Source organism: Acipenser ruthenus, chromosome 25 (genome assembly GCF_902713425.1).
Source record: "Acipenser ruthenus chromosome 25, fAciRut3.2 maternal haplotype, whole genome shotgun sequence".
NCBI lineage: Eukaryota > Metazoa > Chordata > Actinopteri > Acipenseriformes > Acipenseridae > Acipenser > Acipenser ruthenus.
Genome location: NC_081213.1, coordinates 26,753,821 through 26,781,605, shown reverse-complemented (window position 1 = coordinate 26,781,605; position 27,785 = coordinate 26,753,821). Strand labels below are relative to the sequence as shown.

Genomic DNA, 27,785 nt, shown 5'->3' with positions numbered 1-27,785 from the left:
TCCCGCCCTACATCTCTATAGTCTGTGTCAATTTGTACTTTTCCTACTGTGTTTAATATTTTCCATTCCAGGGCTCTGCTGTCTGCAATTCCTTTCAAAGGTCGAAGTGTTGTCAAAATTTGGCGCGTTCAGTTTTGTGAAACAAAAAAATAAATCAGAATTATTATTGCTGGTGTATCTGCAAAAACTTTTCAATTTGTATTTGATATGTATTTATTTATTTATTTATTTATTTATTTATTTATTTATTTATTATTATTATTATTATTATTATTATTATTATTATTATTATTATTATTATTATTATTATTATTATTATTATTACAGCACAACAAAGGCTGCACGTAAACACTCAAATAATTTACTTATAAGAGAAACATTATGGAGAAAATGTTTCTCCTTAATTTCTGAAAAAAGTACACATGCCTTTTACACCATTTCCTATACATTTTTTATCATTATATTACAATCAATAATCTGATTTTTTGATAACACTTTATCTTTATGCATCTATGTTTCATCATCCTACGTATATAAAAGCCAGCAAGATGCATTACTAATATGCATGACAGCTAGTATCAGACCCTTGCGTTGCCTGAATGAATAATCTCTTACAACCCAAAGAAAGCTGCCATTTCACCTTCAAATCCAGTCATAGTGAACAATAAATACTGTAAGAAGGAAAAGACCCACTAACCCTGCAGCAGATTGACATGACAATGAAGCTAAAGGTGGTCACAGCATATATTTAGAAGAGCGTCTGTCATAAGTTCAGTGCTCATGAAAGGTGCTAGGTTGGCACTGGCATTTGGAATCTGCACTTAGTGTAGCAACACAAGCTTGCCCACGATACGACCCTGCCCATGTTTCTTAACCCTACCCTGGATGCATTTCCATCTTTGGAGTTTGGAAGGTTATTTATGATTCATGTCCATCCAATCCTTGAGTCTTCTCATAGCATGCAAGAAGAGATGTACACATTAAGTACATTGTAACTATGGATAATAACATTGTAATTATGTGTAAGTACTCATGTATTTACTAAGTAACTACTATGTAAATACACAGTAATTAAAGACACTTAATGTAAAGTGTTACAGTTTTGTTGTTGCATTTTGATGATTAGACCCCCACACACCTCAAACAGGTACCAAACGAACAAACATAAGGATCCCCATTTCTTATAATAAGACCCTATAAATATAATAACTTATAAAAAATGAGCAATGTAATTGAAAACAGATTATTTGGAGCCAATTTGGTAACAGATGTGTCAGATGGATGATAAGGAGCCACATGCTGCTATAGGTGGGCTTTATATCCCATTGCCTATCCACTCAGCCACACAGCCCCTGTGGAAAGTCGGTGGAAATATTTTGACTCTGGCATGCCTTTGTTTTCAGACAGTTTGAACTGACTGGAACGGATCAGAAGTCTCTGCATGCCTAAGTGGGGGGGTCTGTTGGTACATTACACCTTTAACTGATGTTAAACCACTACAAGAAACAAACAACTTGAACTACCCCTAAAAACAATATGGCCAGAATGAGAGTTTATAACTTTGCCAACAGTCCACAATAACTCAACAGTTGTTATCAATTTAGGTTGAAAGTTTTTATTTTGACACATGGTACTCTTATCTACTACTATCCAATCCAAAAAGTGTAATACTCTTGTGTGTTTAGTTGGTTATGAAAAATACATTATCAGCTTCTTTACAAATTAAAACAATCATATAGACACACATTATTTAACACATTTCTTAACCAGTCGTTTAAAAAAAAAAAAAGAAAGTTAAGACTTTTGCCAAGTGAGATAGCTCACCATTTTTATTTTTTTATGAAACAAAGCCATGGGAAGAGCACCAGACAGATCACCTGCAACTGTATCAACACCATTGGTCTGTCTGTACTTAAACCAAAAGTGAGAGCAACCCCATCAGAAAATTAAAACATCTAAACAAATTCTAGTTCAGAGGGGTATTTGCCACTTTTATGATATATATCTCTTTCCAACCCAACAGTAAGTACATGAAAAACAGACGGAGTTACATTACTAGACAGAACAAACAGCCTTCAAGCTGAGGACAAGTTTAAATGACAAATGGAGATGTACTGGTCATACAGACTTTGAATAAGCTTTGATCCTGGTACATTCCCATCTGCAGTATGTATATACTTGCTCCTGTGATCACTGAGACATTTATTGTGTTTTGTTTTCAAATACGATTAGTAATTATCTCATTAGTCTATAAAGGCACCAGAAACGGTTAAAACCATGTGCTTTTATTTTATCATTGGAATGCATCAGGATTTGATCCCAAGTTATATACAACAAAAAAGATCATTGTGAATCTGACGTTTTGTGGTAATCTCGGAGACATCTCGGTTTAAAAAAAAAAAAAAAAAAAATGTCAAAGGCGTAAACTGAGCCCCTGTGAATAGGATGTACTGTGTTCTCCAGATGGGGGTGGTGTTCTTGTATAATGGGATTACAGTGTACAGTATTGGCAGGACAGTGAATGAGGAAATCCTACTTGCTGCTCTCCAGCTCTGTCATCTAGCACCTTAATGAGCCCTGTATTTATAAAATAGTGATTCAGTTACAGTCAAATCCCAGGTTCTCACCTATTGTTCGGAGTTTAGGGAACACTCCATTCTGGAATATGTAGCAATACTGAAAGAAACTCGACTAGAAGTCTTTCTCACTGTCTTCGAAATGCACACAGTGCCAGGGTTATTTTTTTCTTTTATTTATATTGTGTGTAATTGTATCTTTTTAATTGCATTATTTCAAAGTATATATTTATTTCTTCTTTATTTCAACTACTGATGGTCTCAAATGTTTCTCACTCATTTTTCCCTGAAGTTACCGGGCTAGTTCATAATGTTAGAAATGAAAGACCTATTTCTGCATTTAAGTTTTCAGCATGCTACAGCGGAAGCAGTGCTGTTCTTCAGTGGAAGACGTTCCAGCGCTGTTTTGTTACTGAAGGATGTTCGTTCCATGTTGTTTGCTTTAGCAGGGCATGGAAAACCACACTATAGAAAACAAACCCCCAAATTCTTGTGTAAAATGTAGTCCACATATTGGCTTGACACCTAAATCAATGCACATCAATTATTATTATTATTATTATTATTATTATTATTATTATTATTATTATTATTATTATTATTATTATTATTATTATTATTATTGTTATAGACCATGCTCTTTTATCCTAAAATCAATTTCCAAAACATTTTTAAAGACCTAGTAATATTTTTAAGTACGGTAGAATGGACTGTAAGAAATGAAATATGCTTTATACAGGACTAACAATCCCTATTGGTGCTAATCTGCCTTGAAAGTTGCAGGATTAAAAGGGCTACAGAAATGTTTTAGAAGTTGGCTAATTATAAATGAACAGCACGGCACGAAACCGTTCCTTCTAAAAAAAAAAAAAAAAACATTCAAATGCAATTTGTGTCTGCAGTCCTATTATTAGTTCAACTAATGTGTAAAATCAGAAAGCTGTGGAATATAAAGTAAATGGAGCATTAATGCAACTGCAATTCTGAACCGGTTCAAGGTGAATGAGCGTGCTTTATTAGATTAAATAGGAATGAAATTATAAGACTGAAGGGAGGCCCAGGCCCAGTTTAATGCATTCCTTTAATCCAAAGCACAAGTGAAGTGGCCTTTTATGTCTGGTTTAATGTTGGGTTTTTTGGGGGGTCTCTCTTAGAATAAAATAGAATGACCATTTTTCCTCTTACAACGGGCCTTAGAAACACAGCCCAATGTATTATTACTATTATGAACAGGAAGAGCTGGTTAATAAGTGAGTTAGTAGGAAAGATAGCTGTTGGTAATACTAATAAAATAACAATAATAGTAAAGATCGACTAAGGGGTAAAAAAGCAGTTTAAAGCTACAAGTTACTGTAATTTACAGATTATAACGCCCGTCCCGTTTTTATATATAACATGCATGTTTTGAGCTTGGGTTACATTCCTCTTTTATCTATTATCTTTGGGATAGAAGGGTCCTTTCTGTTTTCCTGTTAACTCTTCAAACTGATCTTTCCACCTTTAAGACGTCATGATGGTCTGACAAGGAAGAGCCCAGCCCTATCTCTCTCATTATTACAGTATGCACTGCTCAAATGTCTCTGTAAAACAAATAATACATTTCAAGCCTATATTGAAAGGGAAAGCAATACATTTGGAGAGCAGTTTAATTAATCTCGTATTATTACCGGCTCTAAAGCGTGTTTGATGGATTGCCGTCTTGGCTGAAGCACTTTGCGGTGATTCATTCCTCGAGGCCAACACTTAATGTATCATCAAAAGTGGGCAGCTTTCTGTATTTCATGGGTTATTTAACTTTTAGAAAAGAAAAGTAAAGTAATGCAAACCGTACATTTCTTACTTCAGCTATTTTTTTACTTTTTTTTAACAGCCAAAGTCAACATTTGTGTTTCCCCCAGTGCCTCTCACTTTCACTGTGGAATGTTTGGATACTTACATTTCTACTTTTTTTTTTAATGACAAGCTCTTCTGTGCAAATTCAGTGGATTTGTCAAGCTAATACTGTTCTCCTGGATCTTTCCTTCTTTTCCTGTCCTGTGCTTCATGCTTCCCCAACTTTGCAATGTAGCAAGCAGAGCAGTTGTTCAATCAGATGTACAAGCCAGTAAGTCATTTCTGAAAATGCCCTCTGTAACATATGAAAGCATGAGGACTCACTGACCTAACATTGTGCTTTACTATAACCTCAGTTTAGCAAACTTATTTTTATAGATGATCGCTATACAGCATATCAGGTCTGCTACAAACTAAACAAGCTATGTAGACTTCAAGGTCTTGCGCCTTTAATAAAAAAAAAAAAAAAAAAAAAAAATATATATATATATATATATATATATATATATATATATATATATATATATATATATATATATATATATATATATATATATAATCTCTGCTCAGACACACTGAAGACAAGGAAAAAGAAGTTTCCTCAAGGTCCCACACCTTTAAGTCTGCAAGGCTCATAATGACGAGTGCATGCAAACATTGTTTAGTACAGCTAGGCTCATGGGATTAGCTATGTACATTCGGACTGAAATATATATATTAATGCATACATAAAATCTAATAAAATACATACATTAATAATAATAATAAAAAAAAGTTAGTTTAACAAGTATTCTGTTTCTAGCAACGTCAGTAAAACCCTCAGTGACCCTAAAATTTTATACAACTTTTAGAGTCGTCCCTCTATTCAAATGAAGCGGATTTAAATAGGCAGCATCCGCTCTCCACTGGGGCTTCAGAACTTTACTCTTCTTTCTCATTGATGTCGGGAGGAGGGTGAGGATTTCTGGAAGCTACTGTGCTCTATAGAATGGAACTGGCCAGTGTTGTCCTATGACCTGGTCAATTAGCAGAGTTTTCACAGCAGTGCTTTGTGATAAACATTGAAACAGCCATCTGGCATTGTCTATAAATTAAATGAGTACACGCTGAAACATCTGAAGCTTCTTCTTCTGTCATTTCTCGTTTGTGAAATCCCTACATTTCGTTCTCACAGTAATCTGATTTTAATGTCAATAAAAACACGGAAAAAAATACAGATGCAAAAAAGCAAATGCTAAAATAATAAATAAATTAAAAAAAAAAACGTTAAAGCTTTTTATTAAAGCAGTCTTGGAAAACCTTACTGCCATGTCTCTTGAGCCTATCTGTAACAATATATACAAGTATCCTCATTCTGTTACAGTATCAGTCCCCCTCCCCTCCACTCCACTCCACTCCACCACACCCCTCCCCTCTCTGCTGCCTCACAAAGTGCAGGTGGCTAAAAGCACTGACATCTACAATGGTTTTGAATGAATTCATCATCTTGCTTAGATAGCTACTGTTTGTGTTGCTTGTGAGTATCCCAGACTATCAAATATGAAAATTCTTTTTTGCATTGCTTATGTTTGGTAAACAGTTCAGTTAAGCTGAGTGATCCTATCAATTCGTATTTATACACGCCATGCTGTTTCAAGACCCCTTTAGAAGCACAGTAAGGGTTCTGATCAGTGCAGGAATAGGACTTAGTGCTTGTTTATATTACCTGAAATTGGCATTGGTGCTTTGTAAGGGTTCATTGTGAACCATGTAAAATAAACATTATGGAGAAAGATTATTCATGTAGGGATGTTTTAAAATCTCAGTGTCCATTCCCATAAAAAACCCTGATAGACTTCTGACAGAAACAAATATGATCATTTAGGGTTACAGCTCCCTTTGGGAGACTTAAGTAAAATAATTAATTATTTTATGTACAAGTAGATTTATGGTGTTTGCATAAAAAAAAGATAGATATTTGGTAGTCTAATGAATATGCTACCAAATTAAAAGAAATACAACTTGCAAAACATTTTCAGACATTTCTGAAAGATTAAATTGCAGAGCTATGGGAGCAGTGCAGTAAATACACATGTCCTCTCTTAGTCTTATCCTCATGCTTAAATATATGTTGCATATGAAAAGCAAGAGTGTAAATTATCAGGAAATTTAAATCCCAATACGATCGCTATCTGTTAAGATAATCAGTATTTATTTTCTAACTATTAAAATTAAAAAAAAAAAAAAATCAACCCTAAAAGCATTGCAAAGACTGTTTGACATGATCAGAACAGTCGTGTTGCATTATGTTCGCCTCCCTTGCCATGCATGTTTCATTAAAAAATGCAATTCTTTTTCATTGCCTTGCTTGCCTCGTTTTTCCCTTTGCTTGCTCATTCAAGATGCCAATTAGGAATGACGGAAAATCTGCGGTAGGCTATACATTGTGGTGCCTTGTTGTTTGCTGTTTGTGTGTTTTTCCATTTATCAGTGTGTCTCCTTGGGCCAAATGTATTTTATACTTTGGCTGCAACCTGTTCTGCAACCCAGTTGATGGTGTATTACTGTTCCTTTGTTTGAAACTGTGCCACATTTTAGCATGTCTTCAGCTTTCACTCATTCACATGCTCATACTGCACATGTACTCTTGTTTACCAGTTGTGTGTGATGTGGCTCAACAGTTTTCCTCTTGGTATACGTGTCGCTTAGTGTCAAATAATGATGAGGTGTAATTGTTAGTTCATGATGCTTGCTCATCTGTGGGGTTAACCGATTTACAGTTGGACCAGGCATTATTTTTCCCCTCATAGGCTTTATAATTTTTGCAGTGCTAATTTAGACTATAAATGAATATAGCCAGAGCAGCATTCTCACTCCGCTCAAGGTAATACATTCCTGTCTGCTCACACATTATTCAAGGAAGCTGTTAATCCTTGATGTTATGCAGCAACAGTCTGAGCCACTGATCGATCTATAATAAAATAGATCTATATAGTCTGGAGACCCTTATCGGGTCGCTTTGACAAAGGTTGGATAAGACTTAAAGTCTTCCGATTTTCACGTCAAATGAACTAACAACTATGCCCATTGTTTTTTGAATATTTTATATGAAATGCTTTTGACCTACAATACAGGATATTTGAACTAATCTCTCTCTCTCTCTCTCTCTCTCTCTCTCTCTCTCTCTCTCTCTCTCTCTCTCTCTTTGTATGAATGCATTTTTTATAATGTTAAAGGCCCATGAAGCGGAGGAGGTAGCAAGGATAAACCCTGAGTTTGCAGAGAAAGTGAAGCACTTGGAGAAAGAGATGGCATATTACAAAGAAGAGTCGGGCAAGTCTCAGGCAGAGGTGGAGCGACTCCTGGAGATCCTCAAGGAAGTGGAAAGTGAGAAGAGTGACAAGGATAAGAAAATCGCAGAGCTGGAGAGGTAATGATCTTCTAAATTAGATCACTCTAGAGCAATCATGAAACAGAATAACAAGCATTCTGCAGACGTAAATTATTTCTACTGTAAACACTCACATAGATATACATATGTGTCCATTTAATTTTACTTATGGTTTAACAAGGCACATACTGTATGTGGCTAACCCTATTGGAAATGCGGTGCAGTATGTGTCATCAAATCAGCTGTTACACAACTTGGCTTAGACTGTTTATTAAAAATCAATCCACAAGCTAAAGGCTGTCCAAGAAAACTGTATAAATACAGTTTTCAAGAAACTAAAAGATAGGAGCTGTTTCTACTGTAGATAACCATTGGATGAAGTGACTTGATTTTGATGTTGATTGTAGATTAACGAACAGAGAATATTCCATGTTTTGTACTTTTACCATATAGTTTTGTTCTGTATTACATTTTTTTGTTTTTTTAAAGAACAAGCTTACATGGCTTGTTTGGGAGTAGTACAGTGCGACCACTCATTCGTACAAACATTATTATGATTATTTATTGGTTTTTTTTGTTGTTGTTGTTGTTTTTTTTTCATTTGCAGACCTGGGTAAGTATACATGATTATGCTCGCATATATTTGTTTTGGGGGACAAAAAGAAAAGCTGCATTCAGTGTGTGTGCACGAGGTATTTCTACCCTTTCTTGAGTTTTCCTTCATTTTAGTAAGCATGTGACCTTTGCGTTTCCTGTTACCCATTTCTTTACCACATATGAACTTGTGATCTTCCCTGCACACGTTCAGCAGTTCACAAGTCATATACACTGATAGAGCCAATGACTGCTGATTGTGTGAGTATTGCTACCGTGGAAAAGCTTCAATCTACTAAACCCAGCATGATTGAAATGGCCTTGTAGTGGGTTGCTATTAAAAGTACGCCCCTTCCCTATCTCTCCCTCCTTCTATGGGTGCTGTTTATTTCATGGTCTTATATATGCTTTGTGTTGTTGTGAATATTCCTGTGTATGTTAAAACAAAACTCTGCTGGACAAGAAAAAAAAAAAAAATTAGTATTGGACATAGTGGGAGGGACTGCATAGGGTTTTAACTTTACCAATATTTTATAGAGTTAATGGCCACAGTTCATTTGTTGCAATTTCTCTAACATTCTATAATCTGCAGTACGTTCCTACCCGGTGCTCGTTTTCAAACCTGGGTCTCAGATTGAGTCCAGAACAGTTAAGTGTCTTTACTGTTTTGAAACATTGTGACTATGGAAGTGTCATCCCTCAGAAACATCGAAAGCCATGTCAAAGACAAAAATGGCACCATGTATGCTTTTCTTCCACAGTAATAGGGAGTTGGTATTCTGTATCATTTGTGCACTCCAGTGTCCAATTATGAGATCAAACCCTGGTGATTTGTGGGTTTTTATACAAAACTGTTTGCCTTGCCAAAGCTTCAGATCATTGTTTTACTTCACTGTTTTAAGCCAGCTGCTGGAAAATGAGCTTTGTGAGGCATTAATCTAATTTAAGATTGCATTCAGGTGTTCATACAGTAGAACTAATAGCAAGATGAGCCCCCCGTGTCAAGGGTAAACTGCCAAAAATGTAAGAACTAAGAAATTCCAGCATTGATCGAAAACAATTGCTTTTTTGGAACTAGGGAACAATAAAGAGTCTTATTTAGTGTTGCTTGAGTAACCTTTGACACCCTCTGTTGCGGGAAGGTTGCCGGTTACCAACAACTGAGTGTCACTCTTGAAGAATACAGAAAGCAGCGCTTTCTTGGCGTCCTGCTGCACCTTATAAAACAGCTGTATAGAAACCCCAGTGGACAGCGGCCAATTTGTAAAGATGCATACAAATCAATATGTTATTAAATTGACATCCAAGAAATGTACTCGCAGCTGTGAATCTGAAAAATATTTTTTAAAAGGAGTGTGTGTGTGTGTGTGTGTGTGTGTGTGTGTGTGTGTGTGTATATATATATATATATATATATATATATATATATATATAATATATCCTTTTATGTCTTTGTTTTTCATGCTCATAAGGTAGTGGTCTATGTGTGTGTGAATGAGTGTGTGTGTGTGTGTGTGTCGGTGTGTATAACAAACTGTGTTTCTGTCCAACCTTACCATCTGTCCTTGCCTTCTCTTTCCCCTGTTTGTCTCCCTGTGTCCAGTGGCAGAGCACACTCTGAGCAGCACCTGTCTGTGTCGCCCGCCCCTCAGCAGATAGGGGGGCTGATGTGGGATTTCTTGGGAAAGTGAGTGCTCTGCCCTGGCATGCTGCCATGATGCACTCTTTCACTCTCGCTCTGTCTCTGTGTCGCTCTGTATCTGTCGCTGTCTCTTCTATGCAGCTTGTATGTGTGCTTACGTGTTTACCAGCACTGATGAGCTGATCCATGCAGTGTCCAGTTTGTTCATTTCATCTGTATGATGTATTAACCTCAAAACACACTCATAACAAAATCCAGCAGGACATAGTCACAGAATGTGCATCAAACCATTTGCTTGATCATGCATTAAGCTTTTTTAAAATACAGTAGTTAAAACTTCAGATTTAAACTTTGTCTTTTGAAAACAAGGTCAGTTATTGTGTAGATGAAGGTGGGGTAATTTGCTTTCACAAAAAAAGGGTGCCAGCTATATCAACAGTTTGGGTCCTGAAACGTTATTAAACAATAGGTTAAATAGAATAAAACAGTAGTTATAATAAAATATGTTGAGAATCTACACCTCTGTTTATCATCATTATTATTTATACATTCAAGTTAATGACTTGGTAATAGCCCATCTTAAGGCACTGAATGATTTAAGCACTAAAATACCAGGTTCAATGTCTGCTTTGATGATGATCCCGTTTTGGTTTCAACTTGACTTAGATGTGTTTGTGCAGATTTTTAATAAAACGATTACAATGATTTGTTTCCTGTTTATGCATACGTAAACATTTTAGTTTTCTTCACAAAAATATATTTACTCTTCTGATGTTGCCAATGTATTTAAAATCTATACAAATCATTTTGATATTCGATTTCTTAAAATAAAGATCTAAGAGGTTTTTCTATGTACTTTTAACAGATGATTACTCGGTAAAGCTAAAATCTTTCATATTTCTAGTTAAGCAGTGAAAGACATTACAGATGAAGCAACAAAAAAAAAGTTCTGTTTTATTTTTATTTTACTCATTACATTATATGCCATCTAAAAAAGCTTGCTGCTCAAGCCTTAGTCTTTAAAGCTGTTGTGCATTTTGTCTTCTAGGTCCCAGCAGCGCAGATTAAATGAAAGCACTTGTAAAATACTGTTTTCACACCATTATATTGTGGTGCTCTAATATGCCCACTGGAGTTATTTATGTCACCGCAGTATGAAGCAGTACTCCCTTTGCTCCCTTTAGCGTGCTGAATTAATGGACGCATTTTAAGGTTTAAATTACCCTTGCCGACACGAGATCTTCAATAACTGTCCTTCTCGAGTTCCTGTGTGTAATTCATGAGCCACTCTTAATTTGCTTGATATGTATAAAGCAGTTCATATACCGACTAAGCAAATACAAGATGAGATAAGGCAATGCATGATTGCAGCAGCTTCTTTCATCTTCGTAAAAAAATGACAGCACTGTTAACCCCTCTTGATTTAAAAATGCCCATTCCTCTTCATTAAAAGTTATTATACTTGAGTGAAGAGCGTAGCCAGCCAATGTAAAAATGACGGTGGCACGGATGAAAAAATGAGCCTCACTGAAGCAGTTTATCTTTATTATTTCCCTACCTCATGTGGGAAGAATTGGAGAGCGGGATAACCACCATTTATCAAAGCCTTCTGGTGTCTGGTCTGCATAGCAGTGATGCAACCAAATCAAGATCAACAGCACAGCAAGCCTACAGTAATCAATAGGCTGTAACAGCTATTTGTGCATGACAAGAATGTGTGTCTGTGCCGCCTGTGGAGAGCTTGAACCTGTCATCCGAAGAATTGGTATATTGGCTAATTGGCACTGCATGTCATATATTGCTATACAGTATGGATTCTTGCATCTGGATATTTGAGTTAACGTAACTTTTTTTAAATGTATACAGTTTTTTTTTTTATTTGTGTATGCTTGTTGAATATAATTTTAATTATATTTAGGTATTTCAAATTAGGAATGTATGAAAGTTAAAGTACTGTATTCACAAGAAGGACTATGTGTGACTGTTTATGAACACATGTTGTGATACCAGACTAATCCATACATTAACCAAATGGAATCTATGGTAAATGAGATGCGGAACACATGGTATACAGTATGTAGCTAAAACTATTCATTAAGCCAAACACCAGATTGACCTGTTATGGTATTGATCATTTTTTATTTCTCTACTTCTGTTTATAAGTCGCTTTTTGAATAAACCATTTCCCTTGTATGAACCTCATTATAACGTGAATGATTTAAAAAGTGATGCGCCTAGCTGAGCCTTCATTTGGATTTATGATCTGTTATGCTTTATATTCGGCTGTACAACAATTTAATTTATTTGGTATCGGTGGTGTTTTAGCGGTTAAAACTGAAAATCAGAAGCCCTAAATAGAATCCCAAATCAAGATCTACAGAATCTGGGTTCAAACCATTTTTTCCTTCTTCGTTCATTTTTTTTGTTTGTTTTTCTTCTGCTTTTCCTTTTATAATTTTTTTCTCGAACTTGGGTCAAGAATATCCCTTTGCGGTCGGCTTTCCTGTGTAGTCAGTTACGTCAGTAAAAAGGGGAAGTTGAATGTAATCCTTTTGAGTGGTCAGAATGTCTGGTAATTCTGTACGTTTTCCATTTTTGCCTGTGCCATTTATATATGTGTGAAAGTTGTGTCTAACACCCTTCTAGAATGTGGTGTCTCAGCTGGTTATAAACTAGACTGGTTATCATTATCACTGAGATTAATAGTAACTTTCATTTTAAATTAAAGACAAAATAAAAGTTGTTGCTTTCATGTAAATAGCTTTATCAAGTAACAGAAAAAAAGCAAAACCTGTTAAGTAAATCTGGTAAGTAAATAAATAAATAAATAAAATACATTGAATTCTCTGCACACAAAATTCAATATAATTGAAGGCTGCTTGTACCTATTATGCTTTTTGAGAGGGGAAAAAAAAACAGGTAGTACAGGGCAGTATTGTGTGATGCTTTCGTAAAATGCTTACAGGAGTTGTATTTGGTTTCTGTGCAAACTAATCTTGCTCTGTTCACATTTTTTCTCCTATTTTTCTTCCACCTCTTCTTCTTCTTTCTCCTTTATGCTCCTCCTACTCCTGGTTGCTCTCCAATCTGCTGCTCTCTCCTTTCCTGCATCCAGCTTGGCTTCCAGGTGAGTCCCTTCTGCTGTCAGTTTCTCTGGTGTTCCGTCTCCGCCTCCCTCAGTTCCTCTGGTGTTCCGTCTCCGCCTCACTCAGTCTCGCTGGTGTTCCGTCTCCGCCTCACTCAGTCTCTCTGGTGTTCCATCTCCGCCTCCCTCAGTCTCGCTGGTGTTCCGTCTCCGCCTCCCTCAGTCTCTCTGGTGTTCCATCTCCGCCTCCCTCAGTTTCTCTGGTGTTCCGTCTCCGCCTCTCTCAGTCTCTCTGGTGTTCCATCTCCGCCTCCCTCAGTTTCTCTGGTGTTCCGTCTCCGCCTCCCTCAGTTTCTCTGGTGTTCTGTCTCCGCCTCCCTCAGTTTCTCTGGTGTTCCGTCTCCGCCTCCTTCATTTTCTCTGGTGTTCTGTCTCCGCCTCCCTCGATAAGGTGTTGTACACGATATGATTCAGTGGTACGCTGTGTTCTAAAAAAAAACTGTCATTGGACTGTACCTGTTGAAAAACAAGTTTTTAACAAATATACAATCTTTCATTCATTTATGTTTGGTGAAAAAACTGCCAAAGATATGGAGAGAAAGTAAAAAAATAAATATTTGCAGAATATCTAAATGGCCCTCCAAGGTAAATTTAAGTAGTGTTTTTGTTTCTAATACAGAACTAGAAATGGCTATTTTTGAAAAACAGTGCTGGAAAAAATAAAAGCAGTGTTACTACTATTTTATGCTTTTGCTTTTGATAATTCTATTTCCCAATGAAAACTCAAACTCCCATTTCAGGGCCTGGCCTGTACTCCCGTGACCCTTATTCCTATTGACATTACGGTTTCATACAGTATGCATGTCTGTGGGATTTGACAGGTGCAGTACGCACGAGAACACAATGGGTAATTGCTTTTTAAATTAACTAAAACAAAACTTGGTCATCTACGTTATCATGATGCTGATATGTGAAGTGTTGTGTTGGTAGCAGTGCAGGGGTATATGTTACTGACATACTTGCTTTAAAGCATTTTCCTTTTCTGTGAAGTTACTAATGATATAAGAGCCTTGTTATGTAAAAGTTCTGCATAATAATGTTATAAAAATAAATAAAAAAAATACCACAAAGGAATACTATATAGTTACCATACAGTTCATATCCACTAAAAGCATGGAAATGACAGTGGAAACCTTGATGCGATCACTGTAGGGGGATACATGGTGTGGTATTTATTCTAGGACATGATCTTTACCAGATGTGATTGTACTGCATGGGGCTGCAAAATGCTTTCCACAGCTCTGTGCCCTAGCATTAATGTGCATGATGCTGCAGTGTAGGTTATTGTGGCGAGTAAGCCTGCCAGATGTTTTTCTTTTTTCTTTTCTTCTGCGACTGCTGTTGATGTGGAGTGGGATTTAGCGTGGGGGGATTCCATGTCATGAGTTTCAGCTCTGGGGAGACTACAGTCCAAGTCAGGGCTTCGACAAGAGCTTTGCATGCCTGCCTCTCCAGCCGACGAGAAGGGAAGGGGGCAGGAGCTGGGTGATAGCTGAGGAATCATATCTGTCATTCTTGAAGTCTCACTATTTGTTTAATGATAAGCCCTGACATTTTCCATTTAATTACGAAGGTGAAAAATAGGGGGTGGGAGGAGCTGCCATTCTAGCTATTAATTTTAAAATAAAAGAAAGAAAGGAAAAAAAAATACTTCTTGATCTAGATGTCGCTTTACGTCAGCTCTTTTTCTAAATAAACCGATCATAATGGAAGCTTTATTATTTTAGTATTTTTGAATTAATTAGGCTCATCTGTCCAAACACGGGCCAGTAGGACATTCCTAATTATTCATTGTGCAGTTCATTTTGTTTGCTCAGATATCAGATTATTCTGTCCAGAAATTAATTAATTAATTCAGTTCTGAGAAACATGATATTCTTATCAAAACAAAAGGTAAAGAAATGGTGCTGTGCTCATATTTCTTCTTAATGTAAAGGCTATAGAAAATTAAGCTTTACTTTGAGACGTATAGGTCTGATTCACGAAATGTTAAATATTTGGAGGAATATATTAAGACTGTTTTTTTTTTTTTTTTAAAGGTTTCTAAACGTACTTTGAAAAATTACAATAAATGGCTAACCCTCTCAAACATAAGGTTTAATTTCCTGCAAGCTTGATTTAAATCAGAATAGGCCAAACAAATAACGAAAACCAATACTGGGCTTATATATTTCTTATTAGGGGTGGGGGGTCTTGATAAAAGCAGGTTACTATATTAAATTGAATAGTTACAGCTATAGAAATCAATCGTGCCCTTTTGGAATACAAGGGTAGCAGCTAATAGAAATCCTTCAAATTCAAGTAGCGATTTCAGTGAAGCGAAGGGTTAATCGGTGGCCTGATAACGGGACAAATGTTTAATCTTAGGATGAATCTTTAAATAAATTTAAAAACAAAGGTAACCATTTACATTGTGCCTCTAATGACTTTTTGCACGATATAATGTAAGTACACTATTGTATCAGAAAAGGGTTAGGGTGCAAAAACTTGAACTATGCATTGTAACTATTTTAAGTGCACATGTATTTACTAAGTAACTACTATGTAAATACACTGTAATTTGAGACACAATGTAAAGTGGTACCAAAATAAAAACAAATCACCTGCAGTGAAACCCTGGGGTTGAAGCTCTCCCAGATATTGTCTGTACTGTGTAATCACAAGGACATTGCCCATTTGTATTGGCATTCGCTAAACAAACAAACAATACAAGGCATTTCTTCCACTTGTTGATCTTTTTTGTTCTTCTGTGTTGGAGAATCATCCCGGTGCTTTCACAGCCAGAAGTGAATCCGACCTGTTTATTTTGGAAGCCTGTGTAGAGATTCCTTCTCTACACAGGCTTCTCTTCTCTTTGACTTTTATTAGCGATGATTGAGCAGTTGAATGTTTCCATATTGCGGTCTTTGACATGTTTAATAGTTTAATGTCTGCTCTAGGATGTAAGGTGCATACCTCCTTTTATAGTTTAGGGATATCCTTTCCCAAACTTCAGTCTCTTCCAAATACCCAGACTGGTACTGGGCTTTGGACATTTCACTATTTCTTTGAGTGCTTTATAGGGGTTAAAAGTTGTAGGTGGCTGGTTTATTTCATCTGTATACAGTATTTCTGCTTGCATTAAAAAAAAAAAAAAATCTATAATGTATCTTATCAACAGAATGCAGTGTTATCCAGTGAGTTGCATATGAATTATTGAACTATTCATAATAATAAATCTCTATTTTGGGTCAGCCTTTTTTTCTGTGTTTGTGTAGGTACTCTTGAAAACTAGGTACTCTTGAAAGGGAAACCCAGGGCAGGAATAGCACAAGCAGTGACACTTTGAGTTTCTCCACATTGCCCCACAAGCATGTTGAAAGACTGCCCAGTCTGGACCACCCTCTTAGGGAGGGAGCGAGCAGTTTAGTCTCCATGCACATCCAATCGTGGCCTCTTGTTGAGGTGAAATGCTAGTGCACCTAACTCCCCACAAGGTTTTTTTTTTTTTGTATATATTTCCCACCATCCTTAACTGTAGGATAGCAATATGACAGCTGTCAGGGTTATCTAAAGGAATCGTGTGAGGTCTAAGTTGGCTTCCAAGTGAAACCAATAGCCTCCTGTTGACTGTACACGCGGCAGCTTGACATTTTCAAGGGCAGCCTATGGCTGTAGGTTTAAGATGATTTCCTTGGAGAAATGCGGTTACAGCTCTCCTTGTAACCCTACATTTTAAAAAGGCTCTACAGTGAGTGCTGAGAGACCCGAGACACACAATCACTTCAGGGTTAAATACATACAGTTAAATAAAGATATACAGGTATGGACAAACGTGTTGCATCACCCTATAGAATTAAATCATTTTGCTAAATAAAGTTGAATGAAACCTGCTGAATAATGTTACATTAACATGTTGAAATGACATACCACTTTATAGTTTACCATATACTAACGAAAAACTGACACATTAAAAAGTGTGACATTTCAAAATCTAACATGTAATACTGTACTACCATTATTTTTCCTCCCAAGTTTTGAATACTATAATAATCCCTTTTCCCCCACTAATCTTTCTTTAAAGATAAAAAGTAATTTGGCTGCTTAGGTTGCCATGTGATGTTTTTGGCAGACCAAAAACATTTTTTTTTTTTGAAGGGAAACGTTTTGGTTATAGTATGACAAAGCTATAAATTACACATTTTTTTCTCAGTTTAACATAGCAGGATAGATTTTAAACACTTTATTGAGCCTATGGTTGGTAGGAAATTTCGCAATGTCTTTAAGCCTGATGGACACTATAAACTTGGTTTTGAAATACACACTTTCCCAGTTAAAAATATGTTTTGTTTTTTTGGCATTCAGTTAATTTGATAAGATATGTAATTTTTTTATTTTTCTAAAATGCTTTTTGTTGGGTGTATACACACTCTTTTTGGCTGAGCTACAGTACATTAGCCGATGTCTCTATTTCCTCCATTACTTTCAGACCTGTAAATAAGTAGAAAAGGATTCTCTGTAGCAAAGGAATATCATTTTCTGATATTAATATTCATTTAAACAGTATGTTGAAGTTTTCTTTGTTATTATTATTATTTATTTCTTAGCAGTTTGATTTGTATGATGAACTTCTAGTAACACATGTAATAGGTAATGCATTTATCTAGTTTCTACATGTATTTCCACTAAATGTCTTTCTCCATCTTTTCAAAATGATGCCTGAGTTGCCTATAGAAAATAGCATGTTCTGGCTGGACTGCAACACTGTGGACTGTGTTACCAGTGGGAAAACTGATTTGCTATTATCTGCATGACCAGTTATTTTTTCCCACCGCGATGTGATAATAAGCTTAGAGTTCTGGTTAATGTTTGCGCTTTGATGCCAAGATTCAGAAATGCCTAGAAAATGTTTTTTTTTTTTTAAAAAAAGTCAGGTTTACTGTAGCTGTATGGGTGGACCAGGCTCACTGATGTTTCCTTGTGACTAAGGATTTGAGGACACTGTGCAATCTGGATTCTTATGCCTGGGTCAGGTGTATTTGTTTATCACACTCCATACTCCAGAGGGAACTCAGTAACGTTATTGAATTTTCATGAACCTCCGCCAACATTTTACCACAGGCTCTGTAAGCCTCCTATAGACTTTTTCGGATTGCGTTTGTTATATTGGTAAAACGATTGCAGTGCTAGCACAGATGTAAAGTTGTGGGACAGGTGTTCTGCATTGTACAGGGGAGTTACCTACTCTGTATGGTACGAGTAGCAGTTTTCCAATGTTTCTTTTCACTGTGCCTCTTGTACATGAGGTATTGCAAGCATAACTATCAGAACATAATTACGTTCAGAAAATGTCTTTATAATTCAACTTTCTGCAGTGCATTGCTCGCCTTAAAGAACAGCAGGGTTGGGTTTCTTTTAAAAGTTCAGTCTTGGCAACAGTTGCCATATTCCTGTCGCTACAGTTTAGACATGGCCTCCCACCAGGGTTTCAGTGACAAAGATTGGGAAACTCCACTTTAGAGAATTCACATACATGGTGAAGGGCCCGGGGGCATACTTTCTAAATGAGACATTTTCTCAATAAGCAGCGTGTCACAGAGTAACAAGGAAAGATCAGTACATTGTTAATTAAGACTCTCCTTTCTGCCAGTATCTTCAGGCCAGATCATTCCCAGCTCCCTGAGAAACACAGTTTTAACATTGTTTTGTTTATTTTTGTAGAAAAGATGCCAATGTGATGCCAATCACTTGCTCGTTCTGCATGGTTTATGGTTGCAGGCTTGAGATGATTATTTAAAGGGGTAATACCATTAGTTTGTATTGTCATTGAAGTAAGAAATAAAAAAGCACAATAGAATATATCTCACTGCCCTATGAGGTCTTTTTTACTATTGGCAGCCCATGTTAAATATCATACCTTTTTGCACCATCCTCTTTCTGCTTTGAGCGCTGGATTGTTGTGTGTTCTGACGTGTACGTGTCAGGCAGCAGTGATGATAGATGATCAAAGTTGGCGATACAGTTTAGAAGGGCTGAAGGAACTGCGTCTAAAACTGCGTTCCTCTGTACAGCTATACAAGTGTTAAAGAGAGAGGTTGGATAGTGAAATAACAAAATACTCTACATGGATAGTGGTCACAAAATTAAAATCAGATGATTTTTCATACAAATAACACAATTGTTTCCCAAAATGTATAGGCATTTAACCCAGAAGACATGCACTTTATTGACAAAATATGGCTAGACTGGGATATTCCATCAGGTAATATATAAGTGGACTTAACTTATGACAGATGATCCATCCCTGCACATACCTAACTTCAACATGCATTTGTGCTGTGCCATTAGATTATGTTTTCCTGTAAAACCATACTTTTTTTGTTTGATTGTTTTTATAGTATGACTTTAAAACTGTGGCCCCTCCTTTGTGCACATTTTTGTGCAAACTTACAAAAGTAACCAGACTAGTAGGGAACAACCTCAGTGTTGTAGTGTTTGCTGTCATTTTTCAGCAACATCTAGAAATAACTGGAGGCTGTTTGATTTGTAAGGCATACACTTTAGTTCAAAAGAATCTGATTAAAATATTTAAAAAATGTTAGACTTTCGTGATGTACGACTGGTCGATTTTTGCTGGTCCGTTGTCTGCAGCATTTATTTGGTTGAGCAACTGGCATCGGTTTGTTAGAATGTTATCTTTTGATTGCCTTGACAAGCCCAACCAAAACGTATATGTGGGTTTTCTTATGGGAGTCTGATCATGCGTTTGTCTGCCAGCAGCAGGATTTACAAGCTGGTGAGGAAGCGCCACTGTCTTGCAGTTTTACTTTGGGAATGTTTCTGTCAGTGCCCATATCAACACCTTTAGTGGATGTTTACAGTTGGTTTTGGCTTCGTTCCCTGGCCCTTCCTTCTTCTGTAACTTTGCTTATTTGTTTTAGGAGATTCCCTGTTCTGGGCAAAAGCTGAAGGCACAGGGATTCAAGAGAGTAAGGGGGAAAGTTGCGCTTGCACATTGTAAACCCTCGTTGATACTCGTGGAAGCTTGTAGTATAATTTCAGTGAGTTCTTACCTAGTTAAAATAAAATATGCTTTAACTAAATAAATTATGCACCCCCTTGTAAATATTTTCAGATAAATAAACATTTACTTAAACTTTCGAAAAGCACTGTGGTTTTTGCAGACATTTATAACGAGTACATAGCATAGTCTTAAAGCACCATGATTCCATGTGTGTATGTGTGTGCTTGACAGTAAATCACTGTGCTAATCGTTGAAGGAGATTGGTGTACACCTAACAGTTTGCTCTTCCACAGTTGGCATTTTTTGTGTGTCACCTGTAAAACACATAGACTACTTATTTAAATACTGTCTTTTAACTCCATGCTCGTAAGTAGCGGCGACAGCAGTCCATCTCCGAAGAGGCCCTCAGTTTAGCATGACGGATTAGGCTGCTTTTGTGTTAAGTGGTGTAGTGGAAAATGAATGGTTGGCATGTTTGAAACAGAGAAGTATAACTTATGTTTAAACAAAATACACAGGAACCTTATTTATTTCTTGGAGGATATCAGGGATTCCAAACCCTACTGTACTGACTTGGTTGCATACTAAACAGAAAGACAAGTCTTTAATTTGCTTAGTTTTTTATGTATATCTGCAGTACATACACACATAGGCTTATTTTGCTGTTCTGGTTATTGAGTTACAAAATACAGAGAGCAGACTCCTTTTTATCCTGTGAATAGGTTTGCCTGTTTATAGCAACCATATTTTTGCAACATTGTGAAATTATTATTATTATTATTATTATTATTATTATTATTATTATTATTATTATTATTATTATTATTATTTTTCTTTGCGGTGGATTAAAGTAAGCTACGTACAGTGTAGAATTACAGTATTAACCAAAAATGTCCTCATCTAAACTAATGGCACACAACTTGTTTTATGTCATGGGCGACTAACCACTTTGTATTTGTTCTATATAAAACCCATTCCACAGTTTTGTTGTTTTTCTCTGCCTTCAAGATGTATTTTTATATTAGCATGCACATTTGAAGTAATGCTTCTTTTCTTACCTTAGTTATGTATTTCTAACAGCTAACGCAATGGACATTCACAAGAAATAGGAGTAACCCTTTTGGGGAATATAAAAGGACACTGGCATTCTTGTTTTAATCCTTGCAGATTTACAGTCTCACGATTTCTTTGCTTCTATTTCTCTTCTGTGCACCATACAAACTTAAGTTAATTTAGGCAGGTTGGATGCAATCCAGATGGGCAGAATCACAGCAAGACCACATCCAAAGGTGACGTCATAAATAGGGGGTTGCAGTCTGGCTATAGGCTCGTTTGGCACCTCATCTGAAGCACTTGTTTCATCCCCTGATATAGCAACAGCAGACAACAAGGAAACACAAACATGAATGCTGTCTGTGTTGTTTTGTCTAGTCGATTTTCTAGATCTCAGACAAGAAGTACAAGAAAGCCTGAGAGTTCTTGCAAGCAATTAAGGATTTGGGAAGGGAAGTTAGCACTGCAATTAAAGCTTCTTACCTATTGACTGCTATGCTTCCCCCACAGGAGATCTGAATATTGTGCGTGTGTGCTTGCGTGTTTGTGTCTTATCATTGATTTTAATACTGTGAAGCTCATGCCTTCCACACAGAGTCCCAGGTGAAAGTTAACATTCCAAGCTACTTTTAACATATCAGGTTATTCGTTTCTCCCGTGCACAACTGGGCTGTGCGTCCCACAGTAGTCTGCAGTGCTTTTACCTCCTACCGTTGGGCAGTCAAGTTGCTCGGGGGCAAAAGGAAAGCCTACAGATCTTTTATACCCACCCTGCTGGGCAGGGCAGCTGAGTGGGAGTGAAGGGATTTGGGGATTGAGGGAAGGAATGGACAGAAGGAGAAATGAAATTAATATCTAAATTCTCCAACTAGAATTTCATCCGTGCTGCAGCCGTTCTAGCCTAGCCATGCTTGGTGAAAACAGGACCTTTTCCACAGGTCACCACTAAAGTGATGAAAAGATAATGAAAGTGATAAAACACAAACAGACTTTTTATTTTTTATTTGTTGGTCTTGGTGTCCAACTGGGAATATTTTCAGCGCTTTTCTGAATATTTTGATATTATCGTAGAAAAACCCTATGAGAAAATGGGGTTTCAAAAGTGGTTACATAAAAAGGCTTATCTTTGCATCCCTTGTGTCGCGCTACAGAGCTCTTTGTCAGATTCTTTCAAGTTTTAAATTGCATCTAATCTGATCCGAAGTAGTAAAGATTCAGAGTTTCCCATGCAGTGATTTATTCTGTGATTTGAAATATAGTAAAACCTCCCTGGTTAGGAATATTAAAGTGTACAGCAAAGGTTAGTCCTAGATAGTCACGTCAGACATTCATTCTTAAATGATTTTTCATATATCTGATACAAAAATAATATGACTGCTGTAGCTTTTCTATATACTAGCTATAATTTCTCTCCAATCGCATATTTAATTTATACAGGCACCACCACCAATTAGTTCTGTTTTGTTAAAAAACAAATCCATTGAACTCTTGCCAGCAGTCTAACTTTTATGCGCAATGTACTATATTTTGGGAGCACGTCCCATCACATATCTAATGTGTACCATGAAGAGTTAAATTACTCGTAAAAAAAAAAATAATGTAATGATGATGTGAGCAAGATGCTATTTAATTTGTAGTGGCACCATAAGAAAAAAAAAAAAAATGATGTTGTAACTAAATATCCAGCACATTGAATCTGTTACAACCCTCTTGAGAGGAGAACAAGGCAATAAAACCGCTCTTCCCTGTTCCCAGACAAGTGAAGGACCAGAACAAGAAGGTGGCCAATCTGAAGCACAGCCAGCAGGTGGAGAAGAAGAAGAACGCCCAGTTACTGGACGACGCCCGCAAGCGAGAGGACAGCCTGACCGACAACTCACAGCAGCTGCAGGTGGGTTCATACATCGACCTCATGCAGAGAGGCTTGCGCAGGACTGCAGATCGAGCGTGTGTCAATGATTACTGTTATAGGAATGATCTTAGCAGCTGCAGACAGGAATAGCGCTGCACGCTATATTATTCCTGCAGTCGTTTTTTTTCAGCAGGTCTGATTTATTGACCCCCCCCCCCATGTTAACGTTACTAAATACAGTAAAACATGAGTTGGAGTGTCTGATATACAGAAGGTTATTAAGATCAATAGTAAGTCATTTTGCTGTTTAGATCATTCAAATACCCCCAGGGTGTTGTGTATCATCCACAGCAGATGGTGGAGTGTATATTGGAGCCATGGCATAACTCATTTAGCTCACAGTAAAACCTGGACTATTTCAGACTGTAAAATAGGAGTCTCTTTTTTTCACCCTTTAAAGGAGGTCAGTGAGAGTTTCCTGCAAATGCAGTCGGTATGGTTTTTGCCCCCAGTCGAATGTGAGAAGACGCCAATGTGCCAAAAATCCCCATGTGCTTTTTCAAAATGAAATTGAAATCCATTCCAATCCATATTCATGGATGTAAATTATCCTGAAGCTTCATAGCAAAATGCCAAGACTTCCAGGGCTTGTTTTACAGATTCAGCTGATGGTCTGCAGACAACCTGGGATCCCTCCTGAACCCAAGAGCTATTCAGGGGCCAGATGTAATGACATCTTGCAGCTCTGCTCTGACAGCCTGTCTTGCAAGGAATTGTGGGTCAGGCTGACTTTAAGATAACTGTATCTCTGTTGTGTGGAAAATGTTTAATACTTGACAGGTAATGCAATTCATTTGAAGACATTCAGATTACGCTATGTCTGACCACAGGGCGCTCCCACACAATCCCACCACGGTTGCCTAGGACATTTGCAGAAGAAACTTAGAAACTCAAAGTGTCTGTTGATCTCTTAAAGACCTTGGTTGGACTTAGAGGTGAAAGGTTTTGTACCCCAGTGCCTATACTCTGTTTCAAGATCCTAATACCTAGAATATCTCGATCTGTCCACAGTACAGGGCAACACTGCTCTTTCCAACGTGCCTCAATTCAAACATAGAAGGGACCACCTTCAGCATGGGTGAGAGGTTAGTTCAACCCTTGGGCACTGTTTAATTCTATATACTTTTGATGAAAGACAAACGTAACATATTGTTGGGGGTATAGTTATTTTTCAATCTGGACAGGAATCTGTGGAATTTTAAAGATTCAGCAGAGACCTTCAAACTCGCTACACCCTCCACGCTTCCACCCAGGCTCGATTCTGTAGGTGAAAGACATTCTCTTTGGAGTGTCGCATTGCGCAGTTCCTACGTAAAAACCCCACAGACGAAAAAAAAAAAAAAAGACATGCCTCCCTTTGTTACCTGTCTGTTTTGCTCACCTCTCCTGAATGAGGGAAACGACATCCTCTGAATTCCACCCCTGGTGTATAATTGCATTATTCAACACCTCTTCATCCCAGGGAAGCAGATCAAATCAAGCCTTTTCAAAGCCTTGTCATGTTCTGTGCCAGGAGAGCAGCCTGTAGCAGGAATGTGAGGTTTGTGGAAGGGATGTACAGGCTAACTGATATACAATAACGTTCTATACAGTATCGTTTTGTAATCTGAGTCCGAGTGTCAGTCAAGCCTCAGTGCTCAAGGAATCAAATGTTTAGTAGTGTAGAAGGGAGATTTGTGTTTATTATTATTATTATTATTATTATTATTATTATTATTATTATTAATAATAATAATAATAATAATAATAATAATAATAATAATAATAATAATAATAATAATGATGATGATGATTGTTTCAGCATAAAGAAAAGGTATTCTGGGGTAATAAAATAAAGCAGACGATACAGCCTAACACATTCTACCTGAAAGTTATCAGATCAATGGTGCTTCTAACCATGTTGTTGCTGGTTTGCTGTTTATCGACTAGATTCTTCGACTAGAAGGCAAGGTATTCAGAGGAATGCTTCATAATATTTCCACAGTGCCTGCATCCCACTAAGTGTTCACTTTAAACACTCTGTCGTGAACAGCCCAAAGGACAACGCAGGAAAAAAAAGCGATACACAAAATGAACCCCAGACGTGGATAAACTGAATTTCTTAAAATTCTCATTTGGGAATGAGGAACAATATTTCATCCATGGTGCAAGCCAATAACTCATAACTCTCAGGAGATGATTCCTTGCAACTTGGTTTTACCCAATATTGTTGTATATTCCACACTACATACAGAACACATTTCATAAATGTTGTGCCCTCACAGCATAATCGCTTCTGGCTTGGTATAGTTTTGTACATTTGAAACGGGTGTGGGTAAAAACAAAGTGCCGCTTTGATCTCTTTATTTTACTTTTTGCCTTGTTGTTGTTATTTTTTTAAAGAAATGCAGGTAGTATCATCTGTTTTTCTTACACATTCCTAAACGTTCCCTCTATTTCTCCAAGACAGTTCTGCAGAAGCAGCGCACTTGCACCTGGTGGATACGATAACAACCTCAAAGGCGTGTGTTTTCGGTCCTTCATTTTCAAAGCTAAACACCACACTGTGAAGGTTTTCAGCACTGGCACCCCTCCCACATTTCACACTTCATTTTCATTACTGGAATCAGCTCAGGCTTTCAGGCCTTAACAAATGTGTTGTGGATAGGCAGACAGGTTTCAAACCCAAATAGACATTTTCTGTAGCTTTTGGCTTTCTGTCCCATGTGCATTCTGTTAAGTTAATAAACTAACATAAAAAGAAAAGAAAAAAGCCAGTATTTTATGCCAGCTTTCTCTCTCTATGACCACAACATTGTCTTCAGCTTAGCGAGAGTATGTGTAGAATATGTTCCTTTTACACTTCTCGTTCAAAATGATGGCATCCTCTGGGATCGTCCAAGGTCTCTCTGTGTAGTTTTAAGCCTTGAAGCCCAGCTCCAGAAAGGCAGGAAAATGAAATCCCAATCACACAAATGATAGAAAGACAAATAAATGGTTAATTGCTTTCAAGCATAGTGCAGAGAGGTCTGGAAATTACATATAAAAAAAAATATATCAAAAACCTTCATACTAAAGTCCTTGGCACCACTTGCAAAAAATGAAAATCATTGCGTATAGCAATCTCCTGTTGTGTCGTCTACGGAGTATTGTGGACTCGTGTGAATTAAACCAGACACAAAACACAGTTTAAATGTGATGATGTACATTTCAAATGGCAGGCCTAAAACAGTTAGCAGTCACATTTGAAATTTATATATAGTGCACTGCTACAATAGGACACAGGGATTTGTTTCACGTTTTTAAAACCTACATTTTTTTTTTCTTATTTCCTACTTTTAATTATTTTATTTTTTAAAATGAAATTACCGATTTCATTTGAAATCTTTATTACTTGAAATATCCCAACCGTCAAGTGTGACACTTCACTTCACCAAGAGACAGAAACAACAGACACGATTTCTGAGCTAATTGTGGAAACGAGAATAGCATCTTTTGGGGGAAAAAAATAAAACAAAATAAATAAAGACAATATCATTGCCTTTAACAGCATTTCCAAGCAGAATGTTAACATGCCGTGGAATTATTATTATTATTATTATTATTATTATTAGATACACATTATACATATGCCTTTTCTTTTTTTTGACAGTAGGGGTGCTATTAAGTTATGGATACAATCCATGTGTTCAGCTAAAGTACATATTGAACTGCAGCCACAGTTTTAAGATTATGTTGGGGGTCATTATCAAATACAATACAGGTGAATGGAAAGTTCTGTTGCTGTCAGTAAGTGCTTTTACTTTTATGTGTTTCTCAGGCTGATATATGCATTATTCCCTACAACAATCTGTACACATGTTTATACAAAAATACATAGCGCATGAACAGTTATGCTGGGTGGTCTATAGAGCTGACAACCTAAAGGAAAAAATGACTTTTAGATTTGGATGTTTTTGAGAAAAGTGTCTGCTTTCCATTAAGTTATATGTAATATAGTATATAACATCTAAATATGTTTTTGCTAGACATACAAGTCTCTTATGACATTGTGAATATAGTAATTAACAGAAACAGCTCTGCATAATGTCTGGTATTTACTGTATAGCTTTAGGTCATACTGTAGTTGAGACTGTTGTTAGTTTATTTGAGCCAAACAATGTAAAAGGAAAACACTGAAAAGAAGTCTCTAAGCTAGAAACCCAGTCATTAGCTTTGCCTTCCTTTGTACAACTTTCATTGCAAGTTGCAAGGTTAAAGAATAAATAGCTTCAAATTACATTTTTAAGTTTTTTTTTTTTTGTACTGTTTTATAATGATTGCAATTACTCAAATAGTGTTTTTTAATATTAAGAGAAGTCTGTTTTTAAGCTGTTTTGGCCCGAGTTCAGAAGCTGTTCTTCTGTTCTAGTTGCGAGCCATAGACCAGGCCAGTCTTTATGTTACTCAGCACCAGCACCATCTAGTGAACACCTGCTGTGGATTGATGACAGCACAGAGTAGGTGTTCATTAGATGGCGCTGTTGTTGCTTACTAACATAACGACTGGCTGATTAGCATGTTGGTAATTGCAGTAAGACCCACTCTGTGATCTGAATCTACATGTTCTTTAAAGTAACAGTGCTTCCCCATTGCTTCCGACATCAAGCAGCTCAGTCCTACCATGATGCAGTAACCA

General features: G+C 36.9%; 1 protein-coding gene across 14 annotated transcripts in view; it reads left to right on the top strand.

Moving 5' to 3' along the window:
• The window catches only part of LOC117412450 (ERC protein 2), a 256,504-nt gene that overhangs the window by 96,295 nt on the left and 132,424 nt on the right, over positions 1–27,785 (top strand). For 7 of the 14 annotated variants that reach the window (XM_058999907.1, XM_058999898.1, XM_058999897.1 and 4 more), the window contains 4 exons: positions 4,645–4,680; positions 6,791–6,820; positions 7,625–7,818; positions 22,972–23,107. In XM_058999907.1, the coding sequence (XP_058855890.1) occupies positions 4,645–4,680; positions 6,791–6,820; positions 7,625–7,818; positions 22,972–23,107 (396 nt within the window). The remainder of the gene's footprint in view (positions 1–4,644; positions 4,681–6,790; positions 6,821–7,624; positions 7,819–22,971; positions 23,108–27,785) is intronic. The other 7 variants (XM_058999908.1, XM_058999904.1, XM_058999906.1 and 4 more) reach the window with 3 other exon arrangements.